Source organism: Misgurnus anguillicaudatus, chromosome 6, assembly GCF_027580225.2.
Source record: "Misgurnus anguillicaudatus chromosome 6, ASM2758022v2, whole genome shotgun sequence".
In the NCBI taxonomy this organism is placed as follows: domain Eukaryota; kingdom Metazoa; phylum Chordata; class Actinopteri; order Cypriniformes; family Cobitidae; genus Misgurnus; species Misgurnus anguillicaudatus.
Window position 1 is genome coordinate 2,906,225 of NC_073342.2, and position 23,038 is coordinate 2,929,262.

The 23,038-nt window shown below is 35.9% G+C and overlaps 1 protein-coding gene across 1 annotated transcript; it reads left to right on the forward strand.

The window, feature by feature from the left end:
* Positions 1 to 656: 656 nt before the first annotated feature.
* On the forward strand, positions 657 to 16,116 carry slc17a6a (solute carrier family 17 member 6a). Its single transcript, XM_055192871.2, has 12 exons — positions 657 to 1,176; positions 2,603 to 2,858; positions 3,052 to 3,170; positions 3,762 to 3,876; positions 6,170 to 6,257; positions 6,364 to 6,450; positions 6,683 to 6,825; positions 10,659 to 10,808; positions 12,035 to 12,167; positions 12,254 to 12,364; positions 13,703 to 13,830; positions 14,504 to 16,116. The coding sequence occupies exons 1-12, from the start codon at positions 1,091 to 1,093 to the stop codon at positions 14,849 to 14,851; spliced, it is 1,764 nt and encodes a 587-aa protein (XP_055048846.1). The 5' UTR covers positions 657 to 1,090; the 3' UTR covers positions 14,852 to 16,116.
* Positions 16,117 to 23,038: the final 6,922 nt, after the last annotated feature.

Sequence of the window (23,038 nt, forward strand, 5' to 3'; positions counted from 1 at the left end):
TTAAAAGCCTACAGTGGCCATATACAGCCACAATAAATACAATTATCGGATGCATATGTTTGTCTTTTAATCTTTGTTGCTAACTATTAGCGCAGTCTTTTTCCGTGTATGAGACGAGTGACTGACTGGGAGCGCGCATCTCTGGAACGCGCAGCTCCCTCACTATGTGCGGGTTCACGGAACAACTGGGGCACGTTCAATCTCACACCGGTGCACAACGTTTTGCTACGGTTTCCGGGTTGAACGACATGTTTCCTTGAAACGGTGTGCAACGGAATGCAACAGGTTTTAAAAGCGTTTTCTCTTGTTTGGTGGGTGTGTCAGAAATGTCAGCCCAATCAGGGGCAAGATGTATAAAACCACGCGGTAGTAAAGAGACAGCTCGCTCAATGGGTTCAAGTTGGAATGTTGTCTTTCATTCTGGACGGCAAGGTCAGTGACTGTAACATTGAAGGTCTTTTACAGTATTAAACAAACATTTATAACAATTTCATCAGGCTTCAGAAACATTTAAAAAGGACACAAAGAATGGCCTCTCAGCTACCGTAGTTGCAACTCTTGCGTCATCACAACAGGGCGTTCAACACATCACCGTTTCTGTTTAATAAACGCTGTTCGACGTTGTGCAACGTTTTGTCGGGGCTGAACGCAGCCCTGGAGTCACGCGCGCGTTCACCGTTCACGGCACTGATCTCCGGCACCTAGCGTAGGTTTCCACCTCTCCAATTTTTATTTTCTTGCTGTTCTTTTACATATTTTTTTTGTTTGTTTCTGGCCTTTAAAAGGTGAATTGTAAAGGAATACCATTTTCACGCCTGGTTTATGGGTGAAAAAATCCAGACAGAATGGAAAAGCGAGGAATTCCAAAAGTCGAAGGAGAAGGAGATTTAAAGGACATAACATTGACTGAGATAAGATTTTAACAGATTTTCTGGGCGTTTGAAGATAGGCATATAGGGAAATAAAAGACCGTTTTTATTTGGTCAAAGAAAGACTGGTCTCAATACTCAAGGAATATGCTTAAACACTTAACAGCCAATACAAAATAAAATAAGTCTTATTAATATCAAGTGGAATATCGTCTTTGGAGATGGATTCGATGAAGGAACGAGTTTTGGCCCCTGGTAAGGAGAGATTGAGGAATCTGGCGGGGAAAACCCTCGGACACATGCACAGGTATCAGTCACTTCCATTTAAAAAAAAACTAAGATATTAAAAAAGGTAAAATATTATAATATTGACATAAATATTTATTCTGGGCTATTTTATCATAATTTCGATGTCAATGTATAATATTATGGTGCCAAAAATTTGACGGATTGTTTTCTTTGTTTAACTACAGAAATGAAACCATAAAACACAATTCATATAAATTCATAATTGTATCGTCTTTCTATCATTTAAAGATTTTTCGTTTGGACAATATACGTCAGATATGATCGTGTGCAGTAAATGCCGTGATGTGATCTTGTGTAGAGCTAAAGATGAAAGAATTCCTTGGAGGATTGATTTTCTGCCCACAGCAACTAAATTAATAATTCATGAACAGAAAATCGTGACACAACAGTCGGAGAAAATATTCGTTTATTATTATTATTATTATTATATTATTATTAGAATTATTGTTAATAATAATAATAATAATGATAATAATAATAATTTTCTCTCATTGACGTCCTAAAAAAAAACGTCCCAAAGTTATTTTTGTAGTGTCTCACGGATGTATTTCAGATTACAGATTATGTTTGCACATTTATATTTACTATCGGCTTTTTCCGTTTCGTCTTATTTGAAAACATTTGTTAATTCGTATCCATTCCTTAAATTGAATGAAAACCGTAACATTTGCCAGCAAAGCATTTGTGTTGTACATTTATAAAATATTTTGTATGCGTACAGCTGATTTTTTTCCTTATTGCATATTACATTTTGGATCAGAAATTATAAAGCGCTCATAATCAATCAGTGAATGATTCACATCCTAGCATAAATAAATAAATAAATATACCTTCCTACGATCTCAGGCAACAGTCCCTCTATTTGTCACAACGTTTTAAGAGTAATACGGATTAAAATTCATTTGATTAATTGTATTTATTTGTATTTAATATTCTGTATGGCGTGTATGTTGGTTGGCGTAGTCACAAACACGAGTCCTCAATCAACAAAGACAAAAATTCGTTTATGGCTTAGATTCTGTAGAGATATAAGCATATATATTTATTAGGATGTAAGTCACAGAAATGCTGCAATGCGGTGATCAGGCAGAGATAAAGCTGGACGGGTCTCTGTCTGTCCTTGATTTGTTAGTGTATTTATTAAACCCAATATAACATAAAAAACATAATAAACATATCAAGATATGTACTGTATAAAGGTTTAGCCTATGCCAAGCAGACACATTGACAGCACACTTCTTTCATTTTTGAGAAGCTAGATGTATATGGATAAAGAAGAAGTTCCCATTTTTTGTAATAACCTGACGCAACCTGATTTTTTAAATTTCTTCTTCTTTTTTATATAAACATAGGCTACATGTTACATGCCTACTGTATGTATTCTTAAAAGTAATATATACATATATATACGTGGATTATCACAGGGTGATGGAAAAGAAGCAGAAAACCGGTGAAGTTATTGAGCTGACCGAAGACGGGCGGCCCGCGCAGGTAAAGGAAAAGAAAGCGCCGCTGTGCGACTGCACGTGCTTCGGGCTTCCGCGGCGGTATATCATCGCCATCATGAGCGGCCTCGGCTTCTGCATCTCATTCGGGATCCGCTGTAACCTGGGAGTCGCTATCGTAGATATGGTCAACAACAGCACTATTCACAAGGGTGGCAAGATAATCATCAAAGAGGTGAGAGGGAGTGGCAGATGACCAACAGAAACTCCTCCTTCCCTCTGCCAGTCACATCATCCTCATCTAATTCCTTTAGTTCATGGTCAAAGATTCAAGCGATTCATTCAATCATTCAAACATGATTTTGGTGTTCAAATGTAAAATGGCTAATTTCATTCATATATTTGTTTTTGTATGTATATTTTCAAAGAAAGCCAAATTTAACTGGGACCCTGAGACTGTGGGAATGATCCACGGCTCGTTTTTCTGGGGTTATATAGTGACACAGATTCCAGGAGGATATATATCCTCACGACTGGCGGCCAACAGGTAATTCAAAACGAAATTACATTCCTTCGTTTATTTTTAAATATCTACCTATTGTAGCTATACACTTGAGCATAATAATAAATAAAATGTGTTATATCCACCTACCAATGCATCTTAAAATATTAGCAAGTCTCACAGTGATTAAACAGAGACTACAAAAAATTGCACGTGCCAAACCCTGCGAGATGCGCGAGGCAATGTGTGCGCACGCGTTAATTAGCTCCCCAGAGGACAGTGTGTCTGCTCTTCTGCATTCAGGCTTCATGGCAATCAAATTAAGCTTTAAAAAGCCTCTAAACACTCGGGAAAATAACGAAATGATTTGTATTTTTAAATGATGCACCAAACATCATTTTTAATGTTGGGTAGTTATTGTCTTAAAAAAAAAAAAATTCGAAGATAAATGTTTTGTTTCTAAATAATTACTGGAAATCAAGTCATACATCAATCTGAATGACACAAACATATTACAATAACCTAATACAAAATAATGTGTTTCTAAGATGCTTTATAACAAAATAAAAATGTTTTCAAGAGAGATATAAGCGTTTAAATGCGAATTCATTAGTAAATTGTGTTTTTGATGTAAAGGGTGTTTGGTGCTGCTATCCTGCTCACATCAGTACTCAACATGTTCATCCCATCTGCTGCACGTGTGCACTACGGCTGTGTCATCTTTGTGAGGATACTGCAGGGACTTGTCGAGGTAAGATTGTCTTCTTAATTTAATATATATATATATATTCTACCCCAAAATGAGGGGAACACAAAAATTAGGGGAAAACATTTTGGTGGAAAAAATCGCTATTGTCAACTCTGTAAAGAAATAAACGTAATTTGACTTAAACCTAAAATACAAAAAAAAATGCAGAAAATGTTGCCATACGATAAAAGTTATAGTTATGGACTTCAAGTTGCAAAAAATACTTTGTGACCTAAAGAAAAACAGGAATATATGCTGATATCAACAACAAGCTCACCCTCCTCTGTAGCTCTCAAATGCATTTACAGTGTTCACATAACTGCAACATCTGCATTTGATTACTGGACAAATGAGAACCATTAACATATGGCCTTATCGGCTATACCTAATATTATGTTACGCAATTACATTTCAGATTATTGTCACTACATCCAATGCTATTTCTGTTTCCCCTTATTTTAAATAATTAGAATTAAATCTGGATAAACTATTCCTATTATGATACAGTGGTTTATAAATCTTTGTCCTTATAGAAAAATCTATTACTAAAGCATTAAGATGCTGGGTCAGGGTCAAGTTCAGGTTTCCTAATCCATTGTAAAACAGACAGACAGGCCCTGCCAAACCAACTGGCTGAAAGCCTTGACAGATGAGGAAAGTAGATAAAAAGTCATCAATGAAAAGTAAAGCCTCATCTCTCAATCAAACTAAATTAAAAGAGTTAGCAGCTGTCTGCTCTGGTTTTGTGATGGTCGTCTGCTGTTCAGAGTGTTTACTCTCAATCCTATCTGAGGTTTTATTGTAGCCACATCAGCTTGTGTTGCATGTACTGACATTAGATTCTGCTGTCCTCTGCAGCTCTTGCAATTTGTGTCTATAAGTGACTGATTGTGTGACAATTATCTGCTAATGAAGATTTAATGGGCTGCATTACTGTGTTTGTGGTGAAGCAGATTTGGTCTCCTTGACTCTGCATGGATCATTAATCCTTATTTGAAAAGCAATTGTATGTGTTAGTGTTCATTTGTTTAAGCACCCAGGTCACTTTCTGTCTGGTCATGACCCCCTTGTTAACTATTTGTTACGCTTTTTAAAAGAAAACATCAAATAATGAAACAATCTTGAGCGAATGTAACAAATAATAATTATTAGTATATATATATATATATATATATATATATATATATATATATATATATATATATATATATATATATAATATCTAAATAATTGATTTCTTGAAAGATTTAAAGTTGCAAATGTTTTTATTGAGTTGTCCAGACATGATAATGTTGATAATTACATCAAGTTAATATTCTGTGTAACTTCAAATTAATTATCTGTGTTAGTTTGTTTAAAACATTATTTAAGTTATAGTAACTCAATGCATTTAGCTTGATAACTTCAGGTTCCCAGCATGCTTTGCATGGGACTTGATAGTGAGAGTAAATGTAGAAATATGGTGATATTTTATGCATTTCTAATCATGATGAAAACATGAAAAGACTTTTAATGATTATTGTTCTGTACTTTTGGTATTTAAAAGATTTTCTGTTATGTTGTTGATTTTTAAGAGGTTACCATTGTGCTGAAGAATAATTGAGAACAGACTCACTGAGCATTATCTTGCTGTTTTAATCAGATGGCATTTTGATAAAAATGCTAAAACGGGTTGTCTTCGGCAACCTGACAAGTGTTGTTAAATAAAAAAGTTCTAATCATTTTAGTAGTTTTGTGTAAATCAGTGTCCACGATTGAATCAAATTTAAAATGCAAAAAACCCAAGTTAAAACAACTTAATTTGTATGAGTATTCAACACAATTTTTTAAGTACATCCAACTTATAATAGTTTGTTGGCCGGAATTAATTTCAAAAGTAGTTGTCTTAAGTCAAAATAATTGATGCAAACTGTTGCGTTATTTTTTGTTGTTGTGTCCAAGCAATATTTTTAGAGTGAGCAGCTATTGCAATTATAATAAGAAGAATTGAAGAGTTTCGTTGCAAAATGAGATAACTCAGTTTTTTAATTGTTCAGAAATCTCGTTTTTTGGTTGTGCATTCCAATTAACATCAATTCAACTGCAGTTGGTTTGTTTTGATTTAATCCTTCATAACTTAAAAAATACAGCTAAGTAGCACCATAAAACAAAATAATAACATGATAACAGAATAATAAACATGTTTTGACCAAAATGTAAAAAAAATGGATTTATCTCGTTTTGCAACGAAACTCTTCAATTATTGTTATTATGAAAAAGAAATTAAAATTACATTAAGATGTGTCTGTTTGTTTAGGGTGTGACCTACCCAGCATGCCATGGGATTTGGAGCAAGTGGGCTCCACCCCTGGAGAGAAGTCGATTAGCAACCACCTCTTTTTGTGGTAAATACATTTTAGCCATTAAAAGTCCATGTTGCACATAAAATAATGTTCATGATATCTTTTAAAACATTTGCACACCCTGTTTCCTTAAAACATCCTTTTTTAGGTTCATATGCTGGTGCTGTGATCGCTATGCCATTGGCTGGAATATTAGTGCAGTACTCAGGCTGGTCGTCTGTCTTCTATTTATATGGTGGGTTTATAATTTTGATGTTCAAATTATACATGGCTACGTACCTGATGTTAGAAGAAAAACAAAACATCCTTCATTATCATTTACTCTTCTTGTCCTTCCAAACCCATACATGTATGTCTTTTGCTCTTCAGTCTGTCAGTTATTTAAATGTCACTGAAGAAAACAAAGTACTTTTTGAGAATAAGTGAATGGGTGCATGAATCCTCTTGTTTTCTCTTCTGGGTTTCAGGGAGTTTTGGGATCTGCTGGTACATGTTTTGGATTCTAGTATCATATGAGAGTCCAGCTGATCACCCTACCATTTCAGATGAAGAAAGGACTTACATAGAGGAGAGTATTGGAGAAAGTGCCAACCTGCTTGGGGCAAATGAGGTACATGCCCTTATTCTGCTAATGATATATAAAGGCTTCAAGTCTTTTACTGTAATTTTGTTAGTTGTATGGTCATCTACAGTTTTAAATATCTAACGGCTAGAGCAGTGGTTCTCAAACTGGGGTCCGGGGCCCCCAGGGGGGCCGCGAGATGGTGCCAGGGGGGCCCCAGTTTATGACATTTTATAAAATACATTATTTATCCTGAATTCTGTGAAATGAAAGCTAAAAAAATATGGCAGCACTACTTTGTATAAGTTAATGTTTTGTTTAATTAAAATGTGACGTTTTAGAACATTTTTTCTTTGGGGGGGCCGCGAAGGAATGCATCGTACACAAAGTGGGCCGCACGCTGAAAAAGTTTGAGAACCACTGGGCTAGAGTACTTCTTAAAGTCACAATTAATAGGAAACTTATCTACACATTTTATATACACTCACCTAAAGGATTATTTGGAACACCTGTTCATTTTTCATTAATGCAATTATATAATCATCCAATCACATTGCAGTTGCTTTAATGCATTTAGGGGTGTAGGTCCTGGTCAAGACAATCTCCTGAACTCCAAACTGAATGTCAGAATGTGAAAGAAAGGTGATTTAAGCAATTTTGAGCGTGGCATGATTGTTGGTGCCAGAAGGGTCGGTCTGAGTATTTCACAATCTGCTCAGTTACTGGGATTTTCACGCACAACCATTTCTAGGGTTTACAAAGAATGGTGTGAAAAGAAAAAAACATCCAGTATGCGGCAGTCCTGTGGGCGAAAATGTCTTGTTGATGCTAGAGGTCAGAGGATAGAAGAGCAACTTTAACTGAAAAATCGTTACAACCGAGGTATGCAGCAAAGCATTTGTGAAGCCACAACACGCACAACCTTGAGGCGGATGGGCTACAACATCAGAAGACCCCACTGGGTACCACTCATCTCCACTACAAATAGGAAAAAGAGGCTACAATTGGCACGAGCTCATCAAAATTGGACAGTTGAAGACTAGAAAAATGTTGCCTGGTCTGATGAGTCTCGATTTCTGTTGAGACATTCAGATGGTAGAGTCAGAATTTGGCATAAACAGAATGAGAACATGGATCCATCATGCCTTGTAACCACTATGCAAGCTGCTGGTGGTGGTGGAATGGTCTGAGGGGTGTTTTCTCTACACTTTAGGCCCCCTAGTGCCAATTGGGCATCGTTTAAATGCCACGGCCTACCTGAGCATTGTTTCTGACCATGTCCATCCCTTTATGACCACCATATACTCATCCTCTGATGGCTACTTCCAGCAGGATAATGCACAATGTCACAAAGCTTGAATCATTTCAAATTGGTTTCTTGAACATGACAATGAGTTCACTGTACTAAAATGGCCCCCACAGTCACCAGATCTCAACCCAATAGAGCATCTTTGGGATGTGGTGGAACGGGAGCTTCGTGCCCTGGATGTGCATCCCACAAATCTCCAACAACTGCAAGATGCTATCCTATCAATATGGGCCAACACCTTTCAGCACCTTGTTGAATCAATGCCTCATAGAATTAAGGCAGTTGTGAAGGCAAAAGAGGGTCAAACACAGGATTAAGATGGTGTTCCTAAAAATCCTTTAGGTATATATATATATATACATACACTCTAAAAAAATAATCCGTAAAAAAACAGATAATGTCCTGGCAGAAAATTACCGGTACCTTTTCCGTTATGTTTACAGACATTTCCGTTTATTCAAAAACTAAACATTCTGTAGATTTATAGAACACTGTCAGTAGATTTACAGAACATTGTCCGTAACCTTTAGGGACACTTCAATCTGCCTATGAAACGCAACAATGGTGACAATCAACAACAAAGCTTCATGCCACAATGCATGCTGGGTACCAGGATTGTAGAAAACTCTTTCTTACAGTTTTTTGCAGTCACTTTGCTGCTGTTTTCAGAGCATTGATGTCGTTTTTCACAACTCTAGACACGAAACTCACAACCAAAGATCAAAATGCACATTTTTCAAAACTCTTAACTCTTTTCTCAATTGCTTGGATACAATACACATAAAACTTGGATCATTTGTTCATTCAACCAAAATCACATGTTCAATATGACACAACTTAACATCAAAGTACTACTGTTTCAAAAGGCTATTCACACATCACATTTAAAATAAGTGTCTATTCATTTTCTTACAATGATCTAACTATCAATCAATACAACTGCCCAAAATGATAAGTAACTGTTGCATTATTCGTAATAGTTGTATGGAAACAGACAAAGAATCTTCCATGTTTACTGAAAATCATGAAAGTTTCAAGATAATGAGGTTCATTGTAACCAATAAGCATGGAGCATGAACCAATTATCACTGTACTGTATAGATGCAGGCACTTGTAATTGCTTGTCCAATTCTGCCAACTTGTTACTGATGATTGAGTGCAGATTGTGAAATGATGTGACCTATGTTGTGATTGTACTGTAGTGTTTTCATCAATACATTACAAACTTTGTTCAATGATTCCAATGTGTCTGTCGTATTCTCTCTACTACTGCAGTACTTTTACAGATATGTATTTGCTCTACATGTACCATAATGAAATCTGTATCACCAATTTTGTTCTACAATACTTAATGATTGTACAAACAATGACTTAGTGAAACTATTAGTTGCTTGTGTGTGGGTGATTTATAGTTATGTTTCAATAGTATTTCACAGTTAATTTGTGTATTGAACCAATGATTGTGCAAGTGCAAGATGTCTTTAAAGATGTGAATGCACAATGCAATGTTTTGAACACTAGACAGCCTGTGTTACAAGTGATTACAGTTTTGAGTTTTGTATCTAGAGTTGTGAAAAATGACATCAAGGTTCTGAAAATAGTAGCAAAGTGATTGTAAAAAACTGTAACATTTACTCTCACCATTGTTGAGATTTGTATCCAAAGTGTTGATGTCCCTGAAGCAAAAACCACAGCTGACACATTTTCAGCCATCTTATTCAATACAGTGTGTTTATAGATCAGCATAGAGTGTCACTCTTATACATTTCAGTTCATTATTCTTATTTTATTATTTCATATTTAAATGTTAGGCAGAATAACATAAACACAACCAAGCTTATATGACATCATAGAAAATTCTCTTTCCTCAAGCAACAAACAAGTTGTAATTGCTACCAGGAAAAACACTGTTGCAATGTTAAAAGAGCAGAGTCAGTTCTGTGAAGGTCAAGGGACAAAAGCCTAACTAAAGGGAACACCAATCACCATAGTGGTGACTTCAAATGAATCTAAAACAAACACAAACTGGAGATTTAATGTGATAAATGTTGTGGTAAATATCAATTTGACTTACACGTCACGTCAGAAAGAAGATTTGTCTACTAAATCAAATGTGTCGATGCTGGAATAGTTGAACACTTGTATCTTGTTCTGACAGCATTTGTTTAGAAGTTAAACATCATCCATGTTAGAAAATAACTCTGCAAACAAGTTGTAATTTTAGGTTTCAAACAGAGATGGTGATAGAGAGGCAAAAGTGAATGATTGCAGCAGGGGTTATTGCACCCATAATGCAACATGTTATTAAAAAAAACGGATAAATGCCTGTAAAACATAAATACGGAAAATTCCTTCATATTTACACAGTACTTTGTCACAGATTTTTTTTAGAGTGTATATAGTAGGACTAAAAAGGCAACAGCTTACATGGTAATGTAGCTGAAATTGTTATGTAGTTGAAGTTGCCTTTGCCCAAGTAATGCATTAACACAGGAACAAAATCTTGTGTATTTAAGCCCTGAACATCTGTAAAATGTTGCAAGTGTACTAAACATCTGTGACTTTTGTGCAGAAATTCAAGACACCTTGGAAGAAGTTCTTTACCTCAATGCCGGTCTATGCAATCATTGTGGCCAACTTCTGCAGGAGCTGGACCTTCTACCTGCTCCTCATCAGTCAGCCGGCATACTTTGAGGAAGTGTTCGGCTTTGAAATCAGTAAGGTGAGAGAAGAAGCTTTAAAACTCTTTAAGGTAGAAAATGTTCAAGTCACAAATCGTGGTTTTAACTAACAAGAATCATTATGCATGCTTAAAGTCAACGTGTGAACTGTCACAAAAGCAATCTTTTTGGCCACGCTTCAGTTTGATTCATTATTACGTTTGGTATTTGACCCCTTATTCATTGCTCTCTTTGGCCGTGAATCGAGTCGCCCATATTGGATTGCGTTTCTCTTGTTAGGCATTCAGAAACGTGTGCCTATATTGGCGTACATAAATAAAACCTGACATTGTTATTGATCTTTGGGACCTTAGCAGAAAGAGTGAAATAAATCCTGCGTGTCTGACAGGTGTAATTGAAGCACTGCTTTGATTTTGTGGCTCATAACTGTCTCACAAATACAGCAGTAGATATTTGAGTTGGAAGGTGTTTTGAGATTTACCAATCACACACAATTTTGAAGGATCCTCAGAAAGAAGTTGTTTATCAGTTTAGCTAAAATAGTATTACTACTTTTGAATATTATTTTCCAGGATTTTTGATATTTTTGTGACAAATAAATGGACTTTTAAGCCATTTTTCCTTTTACAATGTTCCCTACAATTCTACAGTGCTCATTTTAGATCCTGTGCTGTCAGGTTTAAAGTCATGACGCATGTAAAGGAAATAATAATATAGGGGTTTGAAACAATGAGGTTAACAAAGAAATAACAACAGCCTTCTCAGTTTTTGGATGCGCAATTGTTATAAACAGGAACTAGGTTTACTTGCAATAACTTTTCAAAGGGGACACATATAATAAAAATCTGACTTTTTCCATGTTTAAGTTTTATAATTGGGTCCCCAGTGCTTGTATTAACCTAGAAAAGGTGAAAAAGATCCACCTGGTAACTTTGGTTTTGGTAAACCGTTCTCTGCAAGCATGTGAAAAAATAGCTCATTGAAATTTGGCTCCCCTTGTGATGTCAGAAGCGGATAATACCGCCCCTTAATCTGCACTATCCAACCACTGCACTGTCATTTAGAGCCGAGATCAGCTCATTTGCATTTAAAAGGACACACCCAAAAATGGCAAATTTTTGCTCACACCTACAAAGTGGCAATTTTACATATTAACAAAGTCTTGTGAAATGTCCCCTTTTAAGTTGCACCGTGGAGTTGTGAGCTCTTTCTTACAACACACTTACAATATTTGATTTGATTTGATTTGTGTATGTGTGTGAGGCAGGTCGGTATGGTCTCTGCTCTGCCACACCTTGTCATGACCATCATAGTGCCAATCGGCGGCCAGCTAGCTGACTACCTTCGCAGAAAAAACATCTTGTCCACCACCACCGTCAGAAAAATCATGAATTGCGGAGGTGAGATAGATCCAAATTTCCTCGCAGATTCCTTTTCAAAGGGTTTAATTGTCATACATAATTCAATATCAACGTTTTGTTTGTAGGATTTGGAATGGAGGCTACTCTTCTGTTAGTGGTGGGTTTCTCACATAGTAAAGGTATGGCCATCTCGTTTCTGGTGCTAGCAGTTGGATTTAGCGGCTTTGCTATTTCAGGTGAGTGTTGGGTTCTTTGAAATGATATAAACCAGAAACTGTTGGTTTTAAAAGAACGTTTTGGTTTCTAGTTTGCAATTTGATTTCACATCCAGTTAAAATTTGTTAGCATGCTAAGCACAGACCCACACTTGATGACACTTGGGGTGTGTGCCAAAATAATGCAAGACAGCTAATGAAATAGAATAATTTGTTGTAATAATTTGTTGGCCAAGCAGTCAGGTCTTTGTACACATAGGCTATATATATCGTTGAAAGAAAAAGTATGTGAACCCTTTGGGCTTACTTGGATTTCTTCATAAATTGGTCATAAAATGTTTTCTGATCTTCATCTAAGTCACAACAATAGAGAAACACAGTCTGCTTAAACTAATACCGCACAAACAAATTGAACAGAACATGTAAACATTCATAGTGCAGGGTGGAAAAAGTATGTGAAACCCTAGGCTAATGACTTCTCCAAGAGCTAATTGGAGCCAGGAGTCAGCCAACCTGGGGTCCAATCAATGTGATGAGATTGGATGTGTTGATTAAAGCTGCCCTGTTCAATAAAAAACACACACCAGTTTTGAGTTTGCTGTTCTGAAGAAGCATTGTCTGATGTGAACCATGCCTCGCACCAAAGAGCTCTCAGAAGACCTACGATCAAGAATTGTTGACTTACAAAGCTGGAAAGGGCTACAAAAGTATATCTAAAAGCCTTGATGTCCATGGTCCACGGTAAGACAGATTGTCTACAAATGGAGAAAGTTCAGCACTGTTGCTACACTCCTTAGGCGTGGTCGTCCTGTAAAGATGACTGCAAGAGCACAGCGCAGAATGCTCAATGAGGTGAAGAAGAATCCTAGAGTGTCAGCTAAAAACTTACAGAAATCTCTGGCACATGCTAACATTTTTGTTGGCAAATCTACAATAAGGAAAACATTAAACAAGAATGGACTTCATGGGAGTTGTGCAGGTCTGTTGTGCAGGTCTGATCTGCAACTATAGGAAACGTTTGGTTGAGGTTATTGCTGCCAAAGGAGGGTCAACCAGTTATTAAACCCAAAGGTTCACATACTTTTTCCACCTTGCACTATGAATGTTTACATGTTGTGTTCAATAAAAACATGAAAACGTATAATGTTTGTGCGGTATTAATTTAAGCAGACTGTGTTTCTCTATTGTTGTGACTTAGATGAAGATCAAAACACATTTTATGACCAATTTATGAAAAAATCCAAGTAAGCCCAAAGGGTTCACATACTTTTTCTTTCAACTGTATTGATTTACAGACAAGTTAGAAGATTTCAAAGTTTTTCCATCCCTAAAATTAATGAATATTTCTTGCTATTTCAGGATTTAATGTCAACCACTTAGACATTGCGCCAAGGTATGCCAGCATATTAATGGGCATTTCTAATGGGGTGGGCACACTCTCTGGTATGGTCTGCCCTCTCATTGTAGGTGCAATGACAAAAAACAAGGTAAGAATTTTAATTATGAAATTATACTTATTTTCATTAAAAAGTGTTTTTATGACTATTGCACCAATTAGAAGTTGTATCCAGATGACCTATTGCCTTTGTCAGTACAATTTAAAAATGTCTGGGTTATTTTTGACCCATAATGGGTAAATATTGGACAGAAGACATGCTGGGTTAAAAATGACCCAGTGTTGGGTTAAAAATGACCCAATGTTTGGTTGTTGTGATATAATAACTTAGCAGTTGGGTTTAAACAACCCAGCATTGGGTCGATTTTACCCAGTAGTGTGTGCTGTCTATTATTTACCCATTATGGGTCAAAAATAACCCAGCCATTTTTAGACAGAGTGTATGTGCGTTACAGAATAAAACCCCGTACCCTTGATTCAACTGCCAAAGTCGGCCAGACATTCTTTTTACGAAACATAATTAAAATCTAGCATAACCATTTTTGTGATGTGATGTTATAACATTGCTGCATACTTAAAAAAATATTTATTGCAGCATAGTGCATACTGTTTAACAAACTATTACATAGGAAGCTTATACAGTTTTTGGGACGAAAACCCAAAGAAATAACCACTAAGAAAATAATTTGCACATAATTTAGCCCATTGTTGTTTGCTTGTGGATACAAGAAATAATTTAAAATGTTTCCATTCCGACCCATCAGACTCGTGAAGAGTGGCAAAATGTGTTTCTGATTGCCGCGCTGGTGCATTATGGGGGAGTCATCTTCTACGGGATATTCGCGTCAGGCGAGAAGCAGCCGTGGGCAGATCCGGAAGAGACCAGCGAGGAGAAGTGTGGCTTCATTGACGAGGACGAGTTAGCGGAGGAGACTGGTGACATCACACTGAGCCATGCTCCTTTCGGGGGCCAGGGCACTCTTGGGGGCCCCGCCAAAACATATGGGGCTACAACGCAGCTGAATGGGGGATGGGCTAAAAGCTGGGAGAAAACCGAGGAATACGTCCAGGAGGAAGCTGGACAGACGTATAGAGGAGAACGGTACTCGTAGATAATTCAGTCAGAGAGTCTTTATTCAAAAAGCTGCTAGGGGAGACATAGAGTAAGATGTTAGCATACATAATGTATTCAGAGAGCAAATGTATAATTAGAAAATACTGTTTATAAAGTCGTATTATAGGAATAAAGAAAGAATATAAATGGTTAAATCAATCTACAGACGGACTATGGAAATGTGTATTTAAAAAGCAAAAATATTTATGTTAGATTATTACTGTATTTAATCAACTGATAAATAATATTTAACAGCACACATGTACAATATCTTTAATCAAAGCACAGGTCCTAAACTAATTTTGTTTTAGTTTAGTGTTGTCTACTGTGTACTCGCATAGGATAAGCAGTTGTTGTATTTAATAGAAACAAATACAGTATAGTCGGATGTAGTCATCAATAGGAGATTAGTTTCACGTGGATGTTTTCTCGGGTTTACAGAGCCCTTGCAACCAAAATATGCAAAATTTGGGTTTTTGTAAGTATATTATATATAAACTTGAAACTACAAAGAGTGCTGTTTATCATTATGTGCGTGTACTATATTACACATTATAAACTCGTCCCTTTATTTGGGATTTAATTCTAGGAAATAGAGCTAAATAGATATTAAACAAATGTGTGATGCAGCGAGAATCTAAACTAGCACAATTTTGCAAAACATAATAAATGTATATGAATATTGATGTGTATTAAAAGTGAAATATATTGATAAACCTTTAAGGGGCAGTCTCCTGGTCAGAGTTTAGATTAAGCCAGGACTAGGCCTTAGTTATATTAGGACAAACATACTGTATCTTACAAAAAACATACTGAGACAAAACAATGACACTGTTATTTTTAAAATTTCAAACATGAATTTTAGTCTGAGACTAGGCTTGAGCCCTGTTCGGGAAACCGCCCCTAAAATTACACTTTTAAAGTGCAATCTTGTATAAATGGTGGCACAAAAGCAATTTTGTTCATCAACAATCCATTTAAATGTGTGATACTTTATTGCTTGGCAATACAGTCTTGTATTTTTCAGTGGTATTAAGCTGGTCTTTATTAAAAGATGTTCAATTCTAGGCAATGTATAATGACAAACCTGCCGTTTTCTGATATACTTTGAATGCACTGATATGTTATTGGGGAAATGTAATTTTTAAGTATGTGTTTTACAAAGATTTACTGTTTCTGTGAGACTGTGCTGCTGGGTCAGTGATATCTGTGCTTTCTGTTCTTATTGAGCTGTATTTATCATAAAAGTGAGATTGATATATATTGTGATGTCAAAGGGATCATTTTAATATGTATGGAAGGGTGGGGGCACAACCTAACGCACAAATCTCTGCTACGATTGAACACTTAAAGTTTGTTTACCATTCTCTCACAATTGCACTGAAAGCGACAGAAAAGAAATGCAAATGTTAAAACTGATACCCCATTCGTAACGTTAGGGCTGTCACAATGATTAAATAATCGTCTCATCGTGATTATTTGACTTCATCGCGATGATTTCAGATTACCGCAATGATTGCACATCTCTTTAAAAACACAAGGGGGAGCTGCACCGCCTGTATAAATGAGACCGTATCAGATGGCACTCCTTAACTGACAGTGTAACGCGATACATTGCAAAGCCATTCAGTACAGTGGAAAAAACAGCATTTAAAGCAACACTAAAGAGGTTTTTTTTACCTTAAAATAACATTTTCAAAAAAAGTTTCAGTCGTTCATCCACCCGAAACAGGGTGAACGGCACTTTCACATTCGCTTTGCAGCCCTCTATTGGCCAAAACCGCACTAAAGAAGTTTCCAACCGTCGGGTCGCGGTCCTGTAGATCGAGTGAAAACTACAAAAACTTGCTTTACGGCAGACCTACAATCCAATCAGTATTTACGACAGTGGAAATGGACAATTCCGCTTCCAACCTGTAGGGGGAGCAAAGAGCAAAAACTCTTTAGTGTTGCTTTAAAGAAATGCTGCAAAAAGTAGTATGAACTGCCCAGCCCAGTCTCACGAAGTTTTGTTATATAGTCACGTAATTTTTTTATTATTTTTTCATGATATTATCACGAATTTCCGCGTTTTTTCGGGAGCCTGTAATTAATTCCTGTTTGGAATTTGGTTACTCAACTGTTTTGTCCTATTTTCTTACCATTGTCGCTTCTCTTTAGGGTTAGATTTACATAAAATGACATCGCTACCCAAACCCAACTCTAACCCCAACGCTAGGCGACATATAAAAAATAAATCCGAAAAAATAGTATAAACCAATGTATAAAGTGACATTCTAAGCACCAAATCTAACCCTGCACCAAAGCGACAATGGTTTAAAGGTGGGAAGAAGCAGTTGAGTAACCAATACGTGATAATCACACAAAACAGTTATTCGTTGTACGATCACAAAAAATTTGGAAATTCGTGATAATATCACAAAAAAATTACGTGACTATATCACGAAACCTCATGAGACTGGATAGAACTGCCAGGTAAAACATGCATTTCCAAAAACATTTCCAAACAAAAAATATTTCATGAACAAACAAAAAAATGTTTGAAAATAAATGTCAAAGCAATAAAACAGCCAATTAATCGTCATAATCGCCAAAGCCCTAAAACAGCCAATTAACCGTCATAATCGTCACAATTTATTAGACAATTAATCGTCAGCCAAATTTCATAACCTTGACAGCCCTACGTAAGGTTGATTCAAACAGATTGAGGGTTTGTTCTAACACTTGCTAGAAAATTCAGGATGTTTCAAAATGGTGCTATAGTGAATAAGATAATATAAGGTTTGATTTAAGGACTTATACACTTAACTAAGAAATCAAAGAAAAGATATAGACGGTTTCACTGAATGCACGTGTGTTGCCAAGGTTACGTGCCTTTCCCGAAGTTTACTCCCAGTCTGTATTTGTTATCGGTCTGACTAGAGGCTACACTAACCTCTGGAACAAATACCTAAACATTTCGGTTTCCTAAAAATGAAGGGGTATGGCAAGCATGGATCACCGCTGTACGAAGAGATGGATATATAAAAGGTCTGTGTTATAATTAACCAGCCTGATCTCACGAAAAGTCGTGCATATAATGCGAGTTGGCTAATTTGTATAAATTCATACAAAGTTAATCGTGCAAAAACGTACTTCTCATGAAAAAACAACAACGAAACCCAACCCCTAACCAAACGTCACAGAGGTCAAGGCAAATCGTACAAAACCGAATGTGGTATAAATTAATACGAATTAGCCAACTCGTAAAATACGAATTCTCGTGAGATAGCGCATTAGTTTGTGCCCCGCTCACCGTCAGGGTCAAATCCTATGTAAGGATTTGCTGATCACATGTGTTTAACTGTTGCCATGCAAAAAAAATATTTAAAAACTTTATGTGAATCTCATTTAACTGTCTGGGTTGTATTTTATAAAAAACAAAACAAAAGAAGCTTGAAATAAAATAACGCTTTAAATGAAATATGACCTGGACATTTTTATGCAGGATTCACATTGATACTAATCTATTCCTGACACAAACCAACATGCTGTTTTTACTTAACCAGCACTAGAATGATGTGTCAAAGTCTTTAAGGTTTTTTTATAGATTTGTTAAGAACACAAACTGCAATAATTTATTGGTTACAACAGCCATTGAGCTATATTGAACTGAATGAACACACAAACTGTGTCTAGATGTTTACAGAGTCATTTGAATGGTTGAGATCTATATAACAATCATCTTAAATCCAAGTTTTGTTTGTTCTTCATGGATTGAAAAACAGAGACATTGTCAATGGTTGGAATCTGAGCCATGCTTTGAGTTGTTCTGAAGCTTAACTAGATGTCTAGATGTTTTCTAAATTTGTGAGATCATGACCTGTTGCCTGAAACTAAAGTGCACAAGTAATTGTTTCATATATTGTTGTGTCAAAGAGAGCAATTTGTTGATGTCAAAAAGTGTTATACTGTATGAATTTACTGTTATTTTATATACAGTACAGTTATTCAAATGAAGACATTATTATGTCTTATCCTTCATTTTTAAAACGGGTGCACCAAAAGATTGAAAAGAGTTGATGTTCTTTATAGAGTGTGATGTTTATTTTTGCATGATATAGTCATTAAAACCATTTTGGGCATTGATTTAAAATTGTGTAATTTTATTTTTTGGTCTTGTTTTGTTTTGAGAAGGTCTTGTGGACATTTGTTGTTGCCTATAGATAGGCTTTTCACTTCAGATAATGCTGCAAGTCCATTTAAATGGGTACTGTGCATCAATGTCACAAGAGAGAGACTGGAGTTTCACGAACCCAAAGTTTAGAAAAGTTTATGTTGTTTTAGTATTGTGTGTTGTAACTTTGTTGTATTATTGTATATGCAAAATTGGCTGCCTATTTTGGCCAAGAGCCTCCTGTAAAAGAGATGTTCAATCTCAGTGAGTCTTTTCCTGGTTAAATAAAGGTAAATATAAAATAATTTTTACTCTTCATGTGGCAAAATCTAGCATACATTAGACATTAGTCTGAATATTGTATTGCCCAACTAGAGGGTCACTTACAATCCTAAGAGCTTCCTCCGTTTTTTATACAATATGTGTTCAGAGTCAATCAATTGGACTCATTACACCAGTAAAACAGTTTAAGGTTAATGGCCTTGTACAGTGGGCAAATTACCATCGGCAAATTAGATGAGGATAAAGCTTTAATCAATACACTTTAACACTTTTCAACAGACTGCTGACCATACTGCTCTGTTGGTTATTATTAAAAAATTTTTTTTAAGAAAACCCCCTTAAGACCACACTGTAAAAAGATTCCGTAGAAATTACAGTATTACTGGCAGCTGGATGCCAGCAACCTACCGTAAATCCAAATGTATGTTATTCACAGACAACAGTTTGTTCAAACTTAAATGAACATCAAACATCAACAAGGCTTTGTCCTACAGAACAAAAATATAAAATAACAGCACCATGCAAAGCATTCTGGGAAACAAAAATCCTCATCAACGGTTTTCTGTTTTTTTCCTTCAGATTTTGTTTCCTCGAATGCTTTGCTTGAGGTTGTTATTTTAGTTTTATTCTGTAAAGATAAAGACTTGCATATGTTTAATTTTCATTTAACTTTGAACAAACTGTTGCAGGTAATTAAGATAAATTTAAATCTACAGTAAGTTACTGGCAACCAGCTGCCAGTAATACTGGAATTTCTACGGAATCTTTTTACAGTGCAGAAGTTATACCACACTATAAAAAGATCTTTGCTGCCTTAAATTGTTTAGTTGAATCAACTCAGATTACAAGTAATGTCAACGTACTATTGTTTATCTTGACAAGAGATGCTACAACTTATAAAATCAGACTGTTCTCACGGAAAGTCGTGTTATAGTCACGAAAAATGTCATTAATTTATTTGTGTCCATGGCACAAAATTCAGCTTTATTTGTGGCTTGAGCACAATGTCTTGTTGATTTCATTTTATGTATTGTTTTCTCATCGTTTTTTCCTATTTTCTTACCATTGTCGCTTAGGGTAGGGGTTAGAATCAATTTCTGTTACATTTTTAGACATCCTAACCCAAACCCCAACTCCAGGCGAGAATAGTTTTAAAAGCGGAAGAAAAACATGTAGAAACCAAAGCATAAAAGTACATCCTAACCCAAACCCCAAATCTAACCCCAAGCGACAATGATTTAAAAATAGGGGGATAAAATTAGACAACAATACATAAAATGACATGAAAAAGAAAGTTGTGCCACGGATATAAAAAACTGTTTATAAAAATTTGTGCAAGTGACACAAAAAAGACATTCGTGCTGAAGGCACAAAAAAGCTGAATTTCGTGATATGAACACAAATAAATTAATGAAATTTTTTGTTACTATAACACGACCTTCTGTTATATAAAATGTTGTATAAAATGTAGTTGAAAAAAGTCAGTTATAACAACTCATCTCTTGTCATGATAAATAATAGTAAGTTGAAATGACTTTTATATCTGAGTTGATTAACAAAAAAATTTAAGGCAGCAAAGAATTTTTTAAAGTGCACACTCCAAATTAAACAAGACCCCAACTATCAGACCTCCAAGACTCAGACCAACATTAGACCTCCTAAGACCCAGACAAAGGGGCTGTTTACACAACAACGTTTTCAACCAAAACCATGAAAGTTTTTATGCTGTTTGAGTGTTCGTTTACATGCCAATTGCGTTTTTGGGTCCTGAAAATCCAAACTTGAAGATGGATGTTAAAATGCAAAGTTTTGAAAACAATGCCTTGTCGTCTCTGTTTAATAGCGAAAATGCGAATCTGTTATAACGGTGATGTCATGTGTATGTGATAAGTATACAGGCATGGACAAGTTTAACTAAATCAATAATGGCAGCCTATACAGGACTGTGTTTGTGCTACTCAAGATATTGAGTTTATTAATACTTCTCCAACAAAGTTTAATTTTTTTCCACAAATTATAGTCCAGGGTCACTTGTAGTAAATACCTACTGTACCTCATTGTCTGTCTAAACAGTCTGCTCAATGCTTTTACCGCCTTGATTGTTTATATTAATTGCTCTGTACAATATTGTGCACAGACATGTGGTGTTTCTTTACAAAGTAATATCGCCATCTACTGGTCTGGCACACAAAATACAGCGTTTTAGTCATGTCTGGTGATCCGTGTAAACGTAAATCTGTTTGACAATGTGTCATGTGTATGTAAAAGAAAATGTAAATAAATACTTTTTTTTACTACATTGATGCCATGTAAACATAATGCAATAATGGACCTTGATAGCCCATACCAAGACTAGATACCATGAGCTCTTAAACCTCTGGTTAAAGAAATTTTCCAAGTATTATATCAAGTTCACAGTCTCATAAGACCCAAATCAAGGCTTTGTGCATTGCCATGATGTAATGAAATCTAAACCATTAATTTAGACATAAATGTCAGATTTCAAACCACATTATAAATGCCAAATACAAAAGATGACATTGTGCAGATTAAGGCCACATTTGTCTGACCAGTGATAGCCAGCAACCAGGCATGATGTTACTAAATAAACTATATTGTTAAGTAGAGCGCTAGTAGCTTAGCTATCTTTAAAACTTCTTATTTTCCAGTTACAAGGTATTTTTTCCAATAAATATATTTTTTGACACATTGTCGTGAAATTTGGTATTTACAGTAAGCTATATTTAAATATATATATATGTTGTGTTTCCAACATTTTAGTGACATGCATGTAGCTTAATAATCTTTCTTTTTTTTCATTTTCAAACTGGGCGTGGTGCATTGCCAAAGTAATGCTGCTAATATCCAAAACAACAACATTAAGACTCCAGCTCAGTAATAGAAATAAATGTCTGTTTTTATAATAGCATAATTGTAGTCAAGAATGCAGGTTATTTACGGTTCAGTTCCAGCTGTCTTGGCTGGAGGATGTTAAGCAGACATGCTCTGTTAAAATTAAAGGATGGGCTGTCACACTTTAATGACCTGGGCTGGCTTTTTCTGTGGTGTGTGTTAATGTGACAGGATGCACAATGCTGTCACCAGTCAACCAGAACGTGTTTTCCCACAGCCCACCTATGACACGCGTCACGCCAATTGCTTCTGTGACACATCTGCCTACTTGATATCAATCAGCTTAAAAACCCTAAAATGCACCAACTCATATACATTATATATAATATTGGTGTACTTTAGGTTCCTAAGCTGATATATACATTTTTATACTATATGACTGAACAAAGGCCAGTAGATTTCTGTGTATCCATATATAGTAAATGATTTTGATCTTTTGTTGTGCTCAGGGCAGCAGGTGTTGTGGGTTATTCCCACATCTCTAGAGGCCTCGGGACACTAATCAGCATCCAAAATGAGTATGTAATGACCAAGCATGTGTAGGACTCATGGGACACAAGGCTCCAAATACAATTATTCCCCTGATCCCCTCCCTTCACACACAAACACCAGACAACTCTCGGACAGTTAGTGCAAAGGAAGATGGATGCTGTCTTGATGGGACTTACAGTCTCGACTAAATCTAAAGATGCTTATGACTAAACAAGAATTAGTCAATATATTAGTTTATTTTACTTTTCAAAATGCCCCAGAAATTCCTAGCAATAATCTTGCAAATCCCTAGTTATCACCCATTAAGCAACTCCCTGAAAACTATCTAGAACCACATGCACT

What these genes read in the sequence shown, in the direction of transcription:
- slc17a6a (XM_055192871.2), top strand. Translation starts at nt 1,091, where the DNA reads ATGGATTCGATGAAGGAACGAGTTTTGGCCCCTGGTAAGGAGAGATTG. An exon ending in ACCCTCGGACACATGCACAG is followed by an intron (nt 1,177 to 2,602) that starts GTATCAGTCACT and finishes GGATTATCACAG; the next exon opens with GGTGATGGAAAAGAAGCAGA. An exon ending in TCACGACTGGCGGCCAACAG is followed by an intron (nt 3,171 to 3,761) that starts GTAATTCAAAAC and finishes TTTGATGTAAAG; the next exon opens with GGTGTTTGGTGCTGCTATCC.